Source organism: Centroberyx gerrardi, chromosome 4 (genome assembly GCF_048128805.1).
Source record: "Centroberyx gerrardi isolate f3 chromosome 4, fCenGer3.hap1.cur.20231027, whole genome shotgun sequence".
Lineage (NCBI taxonomy): Eukaryota > Metazoa > Chordata > Actinopteri > Beryciformes > Berycidae > Centroberyx > Centroberyx gerrardi.
Genome location: NC_136000.1, coordinates 1,712,292 through 1,728,462, shown reverse-complemented (window position 1 = coordinate 1,728,462; position 16,171 = coordinate 1,712,292). Strand labels below are relative to the sequence as shown.

The following is a 16,171-nucleotide window of genomic DNA, read 5'->3' as shown; positions in this document are numbered from 1 at the left end:
CTTCCTTCCAGAATAAGATTTCCACAACTGGAAGACCGACACCGACCAACAAAATTATGGCACAAAATTAAAACTAATTCTGTTTTTTTTTTTTTATGTCCTTGATGATAACTTCTATAGACTGGATCCTCTAGAAGTGAGAGATGCTGAGTTGAGTGACAGCAGATTCCTGTCAGACAGTTTTGCTCTCCAGGTTTTGGGAAAGTCAGCTGTAGAAACTCTGCTCTCACGCTACTGGATACATCAGACAAATTAATTTCTTAGTTTTCTTAGAAAATTCACCAGAACGCCATTCAAAGTCAGATGATGAAGACAGTAACCTTTAACCTTCTCAACGTGGCGGAAAAATCCAGTTTAGTGTCAGTGAACAGTGAGAAAACTCTTCTATACACATGAAACTTTCTGACAGGTTTGTAGTTCACCAGACTAACCATCATAACTAACATTTGTTTAAATGAAGTTTGTTAAATTAGCTTGTTGAGCTTCAGGATTTGATTTTCCAACAAAATCACACATGGAAGCAACGCTGTTTAGCAGCCAGGTGTCGGACTTTCCCTCCAGCACCTGAACGCAGCAGCAATCCAAACACACTTTATCCCATGTGCAATAAATCTGCTCAATTTGCACATTACATAAAAATGTTGCACTTTTCTCTCTTTTCTCTCCTTGCACATTTATCACTGTTCTCAATTGGACCAATCAGACAACATGGAGGCTCTGGAGAGCTCATCTCCTGTTTAGACAGAACCAACCTGCTCATTTCTCCAAAACGTAGTCCAGTGCCCTTCTACTGATAAGAAGTTATCAGTAGAAGAGCAGCTCTAATGGAAGCTGAACAGACAGAGAGCTGATTGGTCAGGTGGTTTTGAGATAATCGGATCAAACGATTAAAAGTGTGTAGAATGTGAACAGGCAGATCTCATGTCACATTCAGGTCCAGTCAGGAAAATGTGGAACAAGTTGGTGATGTGGCATGGAAGAAATTAACTTTTGGTGGAAATCTGACATGTGGAACTGGAAGTTTACTATAATTGAATTGACTAGGACAGATCCCAACTAGAGAATGTATATGAATGACAGTTGTAAGCACTGTTATCTCCCCATGTGCAGTGCAGGCAGTCTCCTCCTGTGCACAGGATCCATAATCCATAGCTCCTTTAGTATTTGTATTGTGTCTGTGTTGTATTTGTTATCTTGCTGCAAGCTGAACTGAACTGAATCCAGAGATGATGATTTTTTTCCAAAATGTGTATGGAAATCTGCTTTCTTCACATGTAGAGGTGCGTTATTAAAACTTCAGCATTACCAGCAACACTTGAAACTGGAAGGAATCACTGACTGTAACCAAGGGCAGCAGGGTGGACCGGTCTAATGTCTGGGTGCTGTGACCTTTGACCTTACTGCTGGTTGCTTGTAATGTTGGTGATCTAGGAACTGAAGCCGATTCTACTGTTGACCTCACTGTGAGTCACTCGGCGTCAAGTACATGCCTAAAATGTTCAGTAGGTGTAAAGGATCACAGGCTTCAGGAGGCTTCAGCAGGCGGGACGTCCCAACTTAAACACACTCAGTCTTTTCAACTGTTACTGCATTTATTGGTTTTAGTGCTGAGAGAGGCAAGAATGAATAAACCAAACAGGAAACAGTCAGATGGAAATCAAAGCGATGTAATCAGAGCAGGAAACTGTTTTTCCACCAAACAGCGGAGGGTGAATCCAAAATCAGCAGCAGACCAGCTACAGGTCCAGGTCCTGTGCTTCTGGTCCAGTCTGATTGATTACAGATTTATTGTAGAATTGATCAATACTGCACTGGTTGTGTATGGGAAGAATTTAAACTGAACTGATTCTAATGAGACATTTTGATCAGATTCCACACAAGTCTGTATGAATATGTTTTATTAATTTTATTTAATCATCATCCTGAGTTTCAGTGGAGAGTTTTAGTGTCCCGTGAGGCTTTTCCATCCCGAAAGGAATAAAACTCTGGAGGAAACACTGAATATTTGGAATTTTTGGGGCATGAAAATGGTCAAATTTAAAGATATTGAAGCAAAATAAACATCTGTATCATATCGTATCATATTTGATCTGCTGCTCAGAGTGAGTTTCCCGCCCTGATTACATTTCATACAAGCCAGCCTGTAAAAAAAATAAAATGAAATACACTCCCTTCTTCCTTTACCATGAGAACCCGCAGTCATCCATTCAGAACTAAATATATATATGTATAATGTATTCTCTCGGGATGTTTATCTTGTTGGAAAACAGCTAAATACATTTGTGACTAAGTGAAGTAATGAAGCTGAAGAGCAGCGAGCGTCTCCCAGAGCAAACAAAAGACTGATCTCCAGTCAGTAGTTACCACCCAAACCCCTTTATTGGTTTTATTGAGAACATTTAAATAACATAATAACTAGATTGTGGTACAACTGTGCGCTGACTGTATACAGTTTGATGAAGGTCGACACTCAGACTCAACGGTTATTTACACTGAAGAGCCGCAGCGGCCGGCGGCTCAGAAGTTGATGGCTTTACCGAAGGAAGCGGCCAGGTTGGCTTCTCTGAAGGCCTCCGACACCGTCTGGAGGGGGGGGGGGGGGGGGGGGACAGGGAGAAGGAGGAGGAGGGAGAGGGGGAGGAGGAGGAGGAGGAGGAGGAGGAGAAGGGAGAGGGAGAAGGAGGAAGAGGGGGGAGGAGAGGAGGAGGAACAAGAGGAGGAAGAGGAAGGTCAGGTACAGCTTCATCTCACTCGTATGTTTTTGCTGAATATTTTAACTTACTGTCACAATGTATGTATGTATGGATATATGTGTGTGTGTGTGTGTGTGTGTGTGTGTGCAGCAGTACATACAGGATGGGCGTGGCAGACTCGGGCGATGTCCTCACAGGACGCTCCGTACTCCATGGCCAGCGCTGCTTCGTTGATCATCTCTCCTGCTCCCTGCAGGACGACACCGGAACATCAGGAACATCAGGAACATCAGGAACATCAGGAACATCAGGAACATCAGGAACATCAGGAACAACAGGAACAACAAGAACATCAGGAACATCAGGAACATCAGGAACATCAGGAACATCAGAAACAACAGGAACATCAGGAACAACAGGAACATCAGGAACAACAGGAACATCAGGAACATCAGGAACATCAGGAACATCAGGAACATCAAGAACAACAGGAAGAAGAGGAACATCAGGAACATCACAGCTCAGATCATTACTGTGTCAGTTACTCTCTGCCTGTTACTTTGTTTTCTCGAGGTCATGACAGAAATGAGTCGATATCTTGAGAAAATAAAGGTGTAAATAAAATCCTCAGTGGGCTCTCGTAGTAATCCCACCCTAACAGAGAAAAGACCAGGTGAGGACAGTCAGTCGTGTGTGTGTGTGTGTGTGTGTGTGTGTGTGTGTGTGTGTGTGTGTGTGTGTGTGTGTGTGTGTGTAGAGAAAAGTCTTACACTTCCCAGGATGTGTGATCCCAGCATCCTGTCTGTCTCCTTGTGGCTCAGGATCTTCACCAGGCCGTCGGTGTCGGCGTTGGTCTTGGCTCGACTGTTGGCGGCGAAGGGGAACTTGCCGATTTTGTACGGGACGCCCTGCAGAGAGGAAGAGCTCAGTGACTCACTGATGAAGAGGAGAGGAGACTCAGCCCGGTCAGTATTATGATGCACTCCTCTACAGCTGCAGCTGGACTGGAAGGTACAGAACAACTGCTGAAGCGGTTAGTCGATTAATCGATTAATCGATTAGCCAACTGACCTATTACTGTCTACATGCAGACTGACATGTATAGAGGCTACATGTAGACTCATACGTACAGTCTGTCTATATGTAGACTGATATATAATCTACTGTACTTGGTGAAGGAAGAGAGGAAATGTCGCCTCCTAGTGGCTGAAGCTGTGAACTACTAATGCAGTGAATTCATTTCATTCGCTCGTCTTCAGCTGAAGATGTTGGACAAACAGTGTGAACTAGTTTAAAGATATAACTGCTTTGACTTTCTCCAAAACATGTTTGCACTGAACTGACTGGTGATGACTGAGGTTTCCTCTCATTACGCTGCATGAATGTTGTTAATTTGTTAGCTAGGAGTCCAGTGTGTTTTCTGAGTTCTGGGTCAGCAGTTTCCACTTCAGTACAGCTCACTGGTTGTTGACATGTTTTATTTCCACCACTAACATCGTTATCATCTCTCTCTCTCTCTCTCTCTCTCTCCCACTCTCTCTCTCTCACCTCCTCTTTCAGCTGCTCCTCGGTCTTGCCCACCCAGGCGACCTCAGGATGTGTGTAGATGACGGAGGGAACACAGTTGTAGTCGATGTGCACGGCGCCGCCGGCCATGCCCTCCACACAGATGATGCCCTCGTCCTCCGCCTTGTGGGCCAGCATCGGCCCGGCGACCACGTCCCCGATGGCATAAATACTGCGTGGGGGAGGGGGGGGGGGGGGGGTGAGAGGATGAGGGTCAGAGTGGTGAAACGTCTTCAACTCCTCATTTTAAGTCCAGTGGATTTTGTTTCTATTTTTTTGGACATCTTACTACCTGAATGACTGAAAAGAATCTACAGACATTTCTATAATCAGTTTCTTCAATAAATTCAATCATTCCATACAAATTCAGAAAACAGAATTTAAATTCAGTCGTCCGCTGGAACAAATCTCATCACTTTCAATCTAAGTCATTTACACAAACACAAGATCTCAAGTCAAGACTTTAGAAACCTTTTCAAGTCATCAAAGTACAAGTCAGAGTCAAGTCCCAAGTCACCAGAACCCAAGTCAAGTCAAGTCTCAAGTCTTCTCTTCATGCTTCAAGTCAAGTCTCAAGCTGTTATCATGAATCATGTTTGTTCCGGTCAGCTGATCTTGTACCTGGGGACTTTGGTCTGGAAGCGGGTGTTGGTTGGGATCCTTCCTCTGTTGTCGAGCTCGATGCCGACGCTCTCCAGGCCGAGGTTCTGGGTGAACGGTCTCCTGCCGATGCAAACCAGCAGCACGTCGCACGTCAGAGTCTCGTTCTTCCCTCCGGCCGCCGCCTCCACTCTGGAGAGAAACATCAACACACGGAGTTACAGACGACCGGTTCTTCCGTTTTATCTGGAGGAACTTTCCCAGACTTCGGGACTCACGCCACGTCGATCTTGCCGTCGGGCCTCCTGGTGGCGGCCATGACTTTGGTGCCGAGCTTGAACTTCATGCCTTGCTTCTGCAGGATGCGCTGGAAGTTCTTGGAGATCTCCATGTCGATGCCCATGCCGCCCACGTGACCCAGGAACTCCACCGCCGTGACTTTAGATCCCAGACGCTGCCACACCGAGCCCTGCGGGACAGGGGCGCACACACACACACACACACACACACACACACTGCTGACTGACAGACACCAGCACTGCAGGTTTCCCCAAACACCAACAAGAAGTTAGTCTGGCTCCATCGTCCCTCCACTTTTCAGATGTTGTGGAGCGATTCAGAGAGTCTGGTGTTTCCCTCGTCAGTGACTTGTTCTTGCTTGGAGAAACAATCGAGCCAATCGCCGCCTTTGTGGGCGGGACTAAAGTTTGAATGGTTTCTGCGACGTTTTTCACTGTCGTTTCGGCAGAATAGATTTGTTGAAATCCAATTAAACATCTTAATCGGAATATTGTCTTATTTAGAATACGGCCAATAGTCGGATTAATGCTGTCCATGTAAACGTAGTCAGGGAGTGCCGCAGTAGAATAGAATTATAAGCAGATAGAATAGAATAGAATAAAAGCAGACTGAAGTGAAACTGACCAGCTCCACCCCGATGACGCCGGCTCCGATGACGATGAGCTCTTCAGGAACTTTCTTCAGCGACAGAGCGCCGGTCGACGACACGATGGTGTCCTCATCGATCTGCAAAACAATCACATTCAATTCTGCAGCGCGTTTCAAAAGAGAATTACATTTCATTTTTAACTTTAGTCTTAGCAGAGTTTAGTCTTAGTAAGACTTATGCCACATTGATTCAATTTAGTCAATTACTTAACGACTAAAATGGCATTTTAGTCAACAGTAATAATAGCATTATACTGTGGTCAACAAAAACGCATCTGCTGCAGCAGCTTTTTAACTGTAGTATAGAAAAATGAACACCACTGCATTAGTGAAGAAATATGAAAAAAAAGCCAATAACATAACAGAATTGTAGACTTGGAGACCGAACAATAACATAAAACAGAAATAAAATAGATTAAAACCAATTATATAAACGTATGTCTGTAAAAACGTGTTTTAAGAAGTGATTTCTGTCTCACTTCTTCTGTCATTACTTAAGTTTTAACAAAGCACCACACTGCCATCTGGTGTTTCAGTGGTTTCCGCTCAGAATCACCAACGCAGAACCGTAAATGCTCACAGCGCTACAGCGAAGTAGAGAAACCCTTCAAGTGCTCTGACCTCGATCCCGGGGAAGGGCGTGACCTCGGAGCCGGTGGCGATGAGGATGTTCTTGGTGTTGATGACCTGCTCGCTGCCGTCGGCCGACGTGGCCGTCACCTGGTTCTTACCCGTCACCCTCCCGTAACCGCTCACGTGGGTCACCTGAGGGAAGCGATGTCACACCGTCAGCAAATTCCTTGTACGTGCCAACCGATCCCGATTCTTCTTCTGCTGCTGAATAAGACGCGTGCGAACGATCATTTGATTCAGTGTAAAGTGAAAGTCCTGACCTTGTTCTGTTTGAATAGATGTGCGATTCCTCCGGTCAGCGCTTTGACCGCCCCGCTCTTCTGAGACATCATCTTCTCCAGGTTCAACGTGATGCCAGAGACTGAGAGAGAGAGAGAGAGAGAGAGAGAGAGAGAGAGACAGAGAGAGAGGGAGGGAGGGAGAGAGAGAGAGACAGAGAGAGAGAGACAGAGAGAGAGAGAGAGAGAGACAGACAGAGAGAGAGAGAGAGACAGAGAGAGAGAGAGGGAGGGAGAGACAGAGAGAGAGAGAGAGAGAGGGAGGGAGAGAGACAGAGAGAGAGAGAGAGAGACATAGAGAGAGAGAGACAGAGAGAGAGAGACATAGAGAGAGAGACAGAGAGAGAGAGAGAAAGAGACAGAGAGAGACAGAGAGAGAGAGAGAGAGAGACAGAGAGAGAGAGAGAGAGAGAGAGAGAGACAGAGAGAGACAGAGAGAGAGAGACAGAGAGAGAGAGACAGAGAGAGACCAAGTAACCAATTAAATTTACTCACATTACTGTATTTGAGTAGCTTTTTTGTGTACTTTTGAGTATTTTTTTAAAGTCTGTATTTTTGTCCTTCAGTCCATTTTAAATCCATCCATCACAGAACAGATCGTGTCTCTCCATCAGCAACAGAAACTGGATCAACAGAAACTGGATCAACAGAAACTGGATCAACAGAAACTGGATCAACAGAAACTGGATCAACAGAAACTGACAAACTGTGGATCCATTCACAGTGAGAAGAGGAATCTGACTTTACTTTGTTTCTGCACTTTTATTTTGTCGTTTCTAATGTTTCCAGTGAAAAGAATCTAGTTTGAACTCTGACCTCTCTCCTGTTAGAATCACATGGAAAAGATCACAGCTAACAACGTTCTCTGTTCTAAAGAGGAACTCAGGAACTTTGTCAGTAAAATATCAACAAAGTAACAGCACTCCTACTTATTTTAGTACTCTATCCACCACTGATAAGATCCAGCAGCAGGGAAGTTCAGTGTGCAAGTCCCGGTGCAGAAAACAGTGTCAACACATTCATTAGCAAACATTTACTTCACACTTGATTTCTGCCGTTAGCGACCGGCCAAAACCTTTTAATGGAGTTTGACATCGCTCACAAAATGAAGTGTACTCTTACTTTCGATGCCCCTGCTCTCGAAGTCCTTGCCGTGAGCCATGTGGTACAGGTAGGAGTTGTTCAGCAGCGCCTGAGGAGAGAAGACAGTTTCCTCTCAGCTGGAGAACGATGTCACACTACAGCAGGGAAGGAAGTCACGTTTCCAGTCCCTCCAGGAACTTGCGATTTTGCGATCGCAATAATTAACGCAAATTCGAGAAATCTCCGCAATATTTGCGAGAGCTTGCAGTTTTGCAAAATTGCCGCAACTTTTCCGCATGAAATGGCCAAATCAACAGACCGCTTGTGATTTGGACCAATTGTCGCATTCGGTGTCGTGGGAACTTACGTCATCGCAGCGCGCATTCAGGTGGAAGATGAACAAAACTCACCTGCTAACAAAAATGGCTGCCATAGACCGTGCAAAACAAAACAAAAGCAGCAAGAATCGAGGTGAGTGCAAAATTCAAGCTCTTGGAAGAGTTAATAGCTTCAACGGAGAGTGGGAGAGAATAGGGGGAGGCTGTGTGTGTGTGTGTGTGTGTGCGTGCGTGTGTGAGAGAGAGAGAAAAAAAATGTTTTCCTTTGCTTGCAATTTTTCCCAATTCCCGCAATTTTACCGCAAAAAGAGCACATAAAACCTCACAAATTGTATCGCAATTTTTGAGAAAAGCCGCAGCAAATTCAAGCATTTTTGGCCGCAATAATCACAAAAAAACTCCGCGAAATCCTGGTGGGACTGCTTTTCCTTCCTAAAGGGCATTGCTCTTAATCTTGATCTTAATCAACAACTCTTTTCATCACCAGTGGCGCCTAAACCCCCCAACTGTCAACCACTGACTAGCCAATAAAGAATTTTGTAGTAGACCAGAATACTTTAAAGCCGACTGTAGTTCAGTTCAGTTTTCTCAGACAAACAGGCTGAGAAGAATAAGATCTGAATCAGCTGGTGAGGATTATGGGATGCCTCGGTCGTTGCACGTTAAAAATGTTTGACTAAAGCCAAAAGTCAGAGACAAATAAATGAGTCGCTGTCTAAATGTTTCGGTGCTCACTGCCTTCTCTTCCATTACGACATTTCACAGGTTTTACCTTTGAAGGGATGCAGCCGACGTTCAGGCAGGTTCCACCCAGAGTGATGTTCTTCTCCACACACACCGTCTGACCGGGAGAAACACACATCAATACATTTCTGCTTTAAAAAAAAAAAGGGAAGCCTACATTTATTCCAATTAACCTGAAATCAATAAAGTCAAAGCATAATGTTCACATGAGAGTTGATTCTGTGACAGACTGGACTCTTGGTTCTCTACTTTCCAGTTTCTCTAGTTTAAATGAGAGAGGCTCGTTCACGGACTCCAACATGAATTTGGTTTCAGGGAGTTTTCACTGAAACAGGATTTGGCGACGATACTGGAAGGTCAGGTTGTGCAAAATATTCCTACGGAAACCAGGACCGCACAATAACATTCTCCATGAAATGAACTCCCGTTACTTCTCCTTCCTGGAAAACAGTGCATCTTTAACGGTGACCTCATGCTGTACTAGATGGTATAACTATAAATTTAAACCGATAAAACATCACAGATTTTTGAACAGTCCTGCCTCTCCGCTAGGGCTGAATGATTTTGAAAAAATATCTAATTGCGATTATTTTGACTGATATTGCAATTGCGATATGATTTGCAATATTAGAGGGAATGATAATTTTTACATCATTATTCTCATTTTCATTGTAAAACATATTAAAATGGTTATGGTGTGATTTTTGCGGGGATCTGTACCAAACAAAGATGTTTTCTTAAGTCTGTAGAATATGATGTGTAGGCAGGACATCTCTGCAGCACGACAATATTTCATTTAAAATGGTATTTTGACATACGTTTCGCCTTTAACGAATATTGCGCCTCCTGCGATTTGAAAATTGCAGTAGGCCATATTGCGATTTCGATAATATTTCGATGAATTGTTCAGCCCTACTCTCCGCTCAAAACAATCAGCCTTTCTCTTCCTGACTGATCTCCCATTGGTTTACACTTTTGAATGATCCCTCCCTGCATTAAGCCCCGCCCCAACATCGTGTTTCAATACATCAAATCAAGGAAGTAAAGCTCAACTGGTACAGCGTTAATTAAAGTAACATTAAGGCTAATTCCTAATTGCAGCGGCACGGGTTTGAAGCCGGCCTGTGCCCTCTGCTGCATGTCTCCCTCTCTCTGCCCTGTCTAATGAAGCAGAAATGCAAAAAAAAACCTGCATAGTTTCTCAGTATGCGGCGGCCCTGAAGGCATCTCACCTTAAAGCCCAGCTGGGCGGCTTTGATGGCAGCGACATACCCGCCGGGTCCGGAGCCGACCACCGTGACGTCGGCATCGACTGCAGACAGAGAGTAACGACATCAGGAGTTTATCACCGCAGGCTCTTATTCAGACTCCTTTAGTTTGTCAGATCCTCTGAATCTGGACGCAGCCAGGTGAGAGGAGGGTCACCTGACAGGAAGTCACCTCCAGCCAAACAGGTCTATTTAGGCTGTGGCAGGAAGTCAGTGTACTGTAGCAGCCACTGTGGCAGGCGACCAACCATCAAGTCCAATTCTAATTCCAATTTTATTCTAACAATCTATTCTAGCTGGCTGGTAAAAAAAAATAATAATTCAGGTGGATGCTGAATTCTGGCACTGCCTGTGATATTGATTTCAGTTAGGACTAGGCAATATGATTGAAAAAATATCATGATATGGATTTTTATCGATATCAATATATGTTACAATACGGCTCACGTATGAAAAAATCACACGTTAAATAATCAAATTAATGCTCATCCCATTGAACTGAATGGTAATGTTAGGAGTGATGTCAAACAAAACTGACATTTTCAAATAATATTCCTACCATATCTCATTTTGTCAGAGTTCTTAAATAAAATCTGCTTGTTCTCATCAGCTCAGACAGCAGAACTGTGTGTCATGATTTCCCAAAATCACCAGATCACAAGACGATAAATGATAATATTGACTTATCGCCCGGCCCCGTGCTGGAACTTTAACTCCTGGGGAAACTTCTGTCAGTTTGCCAAGATCTGAACAAAGTCCATCAGGCGTTAATAAAGACAGCGGAGTTGATTAAGGATCATAAATCGTCGGCTTACTTGCTGCTTTGTCGGCGTACGTCCGCACAGACAGGACTGACGCTCCGTGGAGTTTGCAGGGGAGATGCTGGCCCCGCTGTGGACAGACAGACAGACAGACAGACAGACAGACAGGCAGACAGGCAGACAGACAGACAGACAGACAGACAGGCAGACAGACAGAGAGACAGACAGACAGACAGACAGACAGGCAGACAGACAGACAGGCAGACAGACAGACAGACAGACAGACAGACAGACAGACAGACAGACAGACAGACAGGCAGACAGGCAGACAGACAGACAGACAGACAGACAGACAGACAGACAGGCAGACAGACAGACAGGCAGACAGACAGACAGACAGACAGACAGACAGACAGACAGACAGACAGACAGACAGGCAGACAGGCAGACAGACAGACAGACAGACAGACAGACAGACAGGCAGACAGACAGAGAGACAGACAGACAGACAGACAGACAGACAGACAGACAGGCAGACAGACAGACAGACAGACAGACAGACAGACAGACAGGCAGGCAGGCAGACAGGCAGACAGGTTAGGAAACCAGGCAGCAAACTGTGTGATTTCTACTGGGTTTACTAACTTTAAGGGAAGAAAATAAAGTCACTTCTTTTTTGTTTTTGGATTGTTTTCACATCTCTAGATTTTTAAAACAGTAAAACAACATTTTTAAAAACATTTCACAGGATTACAGAGAATGAAATTAATCATCAAGTTCCCAAAGTAACCGGACTGGTTCCCTCGTAATAAACAGAGACGTCCCTCGTTTGTGATATTATCTGAAACAACAAGTGTCCACTGACTCGACACGCTGCACATCAGCCTACTTGTCATTTATCAAATATATTTCCTACATCAGGATTTCCTTGTGAACTGGCAGAACAACACACACCGAGGACAGAACGAGGACACACTGCCGGGGGAACACACTTTTAGGGGATGCAGAGTTTGTCTAAACACCTGGCAGAGTCACACAGTGTGTATCAGACTGAAAACATCTGTGGAGACAGAAGAGAGATGAATCTTCTTTTCTACATGTCCTCAATTATTGAATGTGGTTTACCTACGTATGGAAAACGTTCACTATACATGGTGGATATGATATACAGTACTTGGCTGCTAGCTAGTTAGCAAGTAAACATGGTTTTGTAATGACAGCTGATGAAAGTCATTAGACAGTAGTGCAGACACAACTAGTCAATCTGATTATCATTTTGATACTTGATGAATCGTTTTAGTCATTTATCAAGTAAACATATCAAACATTTGCTGGTTACAGCTTCACAAATACTAAGATTTGCTGCTTATCTCCGTTACATATCATTAAATGAATACTGTGGGTTTTTGGCTGCTGGTCAGACTAATTAAGTAATTTGAAGAATCATTTTGGGCTCTGGGAACTGTGATGGACAAATGTTGTCATTTTACAGAGTAAATGGTTAATCAATTAATAGGAAAAAAAATATCGATAGATTATGACGAAATGAACCGTTAGCTGCAGTCGTATTAGACAGTAATCATATCCACAGTCAGAGATAAGCTTCTCTATATGACGACGAGCCACAAGTAGCAAAGCTGTGACAAACTAGTTAGATAACAGTGATAACTAGAAGGGCACGAGAGCGCAGACCTCCGCCAAGGCTCGTGCTATTATTGCTCGTTCGTGAGTCGGATCCGCTCCAAAATGTAATGGGTTCTTCCTTGGCCCATGCTACACCATTCCACGAAGTTTCATGAAAATCGAGCCAGTAGTTTTTCCATAATCCTGCTAACAGACAAACAAACAAACATAACCTCCTTGGCGGAGGTAACTAGCCTAGCAAGCTATCCCGGCTAGTGAGCGAGCCCCAGAAGCCTCGGTCCGGTCCGTTCTGTACGGACAGACGTCATGCCTTACACCGGCAGATGTGATGCTGCCTTGCTCATCGGTAACGTTAACGTCACACACATATAAAACATGACCCGAGGTCAACTCTGAATCTTTAGGAGTTTCTCTTCAAATCGGCAGTCAGATAATCCACCAAGCAGCAGCTCAATAAAGCTTTTAGAACTGGTTTGCAGTGTTTATTACCAAGTTCTGTGGTCTTTTTGGCTGGAAGAAGAGATTGTAGGAATAGCTGGGGAACATTAATATAGGTTGATATTTTCCTGAAATAAGAGCCGTTTTGGTAGATTGCGTTTAAGCCGAACGTATCATTGAAAACTATAGATTTAGAAAATACCTTAAATTATGTTTTACGATGTATGTATATTTGCCACTAAGCAAAGCAACCCTGAACTGGCAGATTTTTTAATGGAGTTCGGTGCGCCGCTCACTCCATACAATATCGCCGAACCAGGGCTGTGTAGCTAACCAGCTAGCAAGGCCCGGGCAGCGGAGGAGGGAATGAGGCAGGAGAAGCAGTCAGCACAACACTAACAACCAGGCACACCTCTTCATAACCAGTCTGTCTAACATGTGCAGGACAGTGGGGGAGTAAACTTCAGCCTTACCGTTGCCAGAGTGCGATATAACTGATTCCAGCTCTGCATGTTGTCGGCGTCCCTTCACAGGATCAGTCACCTACAGCAGGCCAACCAGCCAAGGACTCCTGACATTGCGCACGCGCAGTACCAATCCAGCAAAAAGGCCTGTCCGTCGCATCTATATGACGCATGACATCTTACATACTACACAACCCCATGACACAACCCAAGAAACGATTCAGTTAAAATATATGTAAATTGTATTTCCTATATTGTGAAGATTTCAAAGCCATGATGTTTGTACATGGAATTTGTTCAATAAAAAAAAAAAGAATTATAATTCTGTCATTCTTCCATTTCCCCCCCCCAAGGTCAACAATTATTATAACGGATCTCTCTAAGTAAATACTTTTTTAAACAATTCATTAGGCTCGTTTGAGATGAGCAAGTCCTGCGCAGTTTTAACCAGCGACTTGCTTGGTCCGTTGCATGATGAAAAATGGGAGAGAGAAAAGATTAGTAGTCTCTATTTCTTCATCACAGAATATACAGCTATTGGGAGGTGTGTCATTTTTTTGCTGTTGTAGCATTTAACATTAAATTGGAGAACAAGTATCAAGCCAAAATTGCCTAATAGTCTAACTGGAAGCCACTGGAGCTTCCTGCTATAATCTCCATTTTGTTATCCAAGTCCAACTGAACCTGAATGAACTTCAGTGTGTGTGTGTGTGTGTGTGTGTGTGTGTGTGTGTGTGTGTGTCAGATGACCTGAACAGAAGTTGTTCTGAACAGAAGTTGTTCTTTCCTATCACTCTTTACTGCTGCAGCGACCTGATTTCCACACAGGGATCAAAAGTCTCATTTCATCAGTTTTTACAACATAATACAGGACAGAAAGGCCAGTGGATTTGGAGATGGGGGGGGGGGGGGGGGATCACTGAGCTAAACTGCTCAGTGATCCTCGGCTCTCACGGCCGTCGGTGCCGGTGTCGGGCCGGCCTGGTCCCGTCCCGGCCTGGTCCCGGCCTGGTCCCGGCCCGGCCTGGTCCCGGCCTGGTCCCGGCCTGGTCCCGTCCCGGCCTGGTCCCTCCCTGCTGCTGTCCCCACCTGGACGTGTCCACGCCTCCATGTCTGTGTGTACCGCTGTCTTCTGTCCCCTTCAGACTGTGTGTGTGTGTGTGTGTGTGCGGCTGCTCTTCTGTCCTCTTTCTCAGACTGCGGTGTGGTTTTCGGCCTGGCGGTGGACGGGTGCTGCCCCGGCTCTCCAGTCGCCATGCCGGCCTTGCTCCCTCCTCCTCCTGTTCTTTTTTTCTCCTCCCAAGGTTTTTTCTCTTGGAGGTTTTCCTCGTGTGCAGTGAGGCTCTGAGGCCGGTGCAGCCGGCAGGTTGGGCTGCAGAACAGGTGACTGTCTTGCTATAATCTGCTCTTGTCTGTCTTGTGCTTTTCATTATACTTGTCCTGTATCATGTTGTTCACAACTGATTGTTGATCAGTTAGATCTAGTTAGGCTCATTCTCTGTAAAGTCCTCTGACACATGCTGTGATGAAGAGCTATAGAAAGAAACAAACTTGAACTTGATTTTATTCTTTCATACAAATAATTTGCTTCAGTATTCAGACAGACAGGCAGGCAGACAGACAGACAGGCAGACAGACAGGCAGGCAGGCAGAGAGACAGACAGACAGACAGGGAGACAGACAGGAAGGCAGGCAGGCAGGCAGGCAGACAGACAGACAGATAGACAGGCAGACAGACAGGAAGGCAGGCAGGCAGGCAGGCAGACAGACAGACAGATAGACAGGCAGACAGTCAGACAGACAGACAGACAGACAGACAGTCAGACAGACAGACAGACAGACAGACAGACAGACAGACAGTCAGACAGACAGACAGGCAGACAGGCAGACAGACAGACAGACAGACAGACAGACAGACAGACAGTCAGACAGACAGACAGACAGACAGACAGACAGTCAGACAGACAGACAGACAGACAGGCAGACAGACAGTCAGACAGACAGACAGACAGACAGACAGACAGAGAGACAGACAGACAGACAGACAGGCAGACAGACAGTCAGACAGACAGACAGACAGACAGACAGACAGAGAGACAGACAGTCAGTCAGACAGACAGACATGCAGACAGGCAGACAGTCAGACAGACAGACAGGCAGACAGACAGTGTGCAGTGTGCAGTGTGACCTCAGATGGCCTCAGGCTGCAGTTTCTCATCCTGACCACTAGAGGGAAGAAGACTTTCCTTTATTCTGCAGTCAGTCACTGGGTTTGTTCTCACATCACCTGCTGAGAAAACCCTAAAAGTTTAGATTTCATTAGATTAGATTAGATTAGATTAGATTAGATTAGATTAGATTAGATTAGATTAAACTCGTTGCAGCAGCTAATAGGACACAGCAAAGAAAAACAGAACAGAAATAAGAACAGAGCGTATGGGAGCTATTAAACACAACAACTACAACACTAGAACATGTAAGTAGAATGATATGAGTATATATATGAATATATATATATATATATATATATACATATATATATATATATATATATATATGTGTGTGTAAAAAAAAACTGAATTTAAAGCATATGTGCAGAGTACACAGTGACAGCAGTAGAGCATACTGAAAATAAAATAAATGGAAAATCTGAAAAATATGTATCATATAAACCCATAGGAAAAACATGAGGATATATTCAGTATGACAATAT

At 44.5% G+C, this 16,171-nt stretch overlaps 1 protein-coding gene and 1 long non-coding RNA gene across 2 annotated transcripts in view; both read right to left on the bottom strand.

The window, feature by feature from the left end:
- The window catches only part of LOC139919289 (uncharacterized), an 85,620-nt gene that overhangs the window by 52,259 nt on the left and 17,190 nt on the right, over positions 1 to 16,171 (bottom strand). The window lies entirely within an intron of this gene.
- dld (deltaD) lies at positions 1,580 to 13,592 on the bottom strand. The gene is made up of 14 exons (XM_078283233.1): positions 13,468 to 13,592; positions 10,967 to 11,042; positions 10,116 to 10,195; positions 8,912 to 8,980; positions 7,841 to 7,910; positions 6,701 to 6,801; positions 6,429 to 6,572; positions 5,784 to 5,885; positions 5,138 to 5,328; positions 4,881 to 5,051; positions 4,242 to 4,431; positions 3,464 to 3,601; positions 2,854 to 2,943; positions 1,580 to 2,583 (listed from the first exon to the last, which is right to left on the bottom strand). Exons 1-14 carry the CDS (start codon positions 13,504 to 13,506, stop codon positions 2,518 to 2,520), a joined length of 1,527 nt encoding a protein of 508 aa, XP_078139359.1. The 5' UTR covers positions 13,507 to 13,592; the 3' UTR covers positions 1,580 to 2,517.

What these genes read in the sequence shown, in the direction of transcription:
- dld (XM_078283233.1), bottom strand. Translation starts at nt 13,506, where the DNA reads ATGCAGAGCTGGAATCAGTTATATCGCACTCTGGCAACG. An exon ending in CGCCCTTCCCCGGGATCGAG is followed by an intron (nt 5,886 to 6,428) that starts GTCAGAGCACTT and finishes ATTGTTTTGCAG; the next exon opens with ATCGATGAGGACACCATCGT. An exon ending in GAGTCTGCCACGCCCATCCT is followed by an intron (nt 2,584 to 2,853) that starts GTATGTACTGCT and finishes CCCCCCCTCCAG; the next exon opens with ACGGTGTCGGAGGCCTTCAG.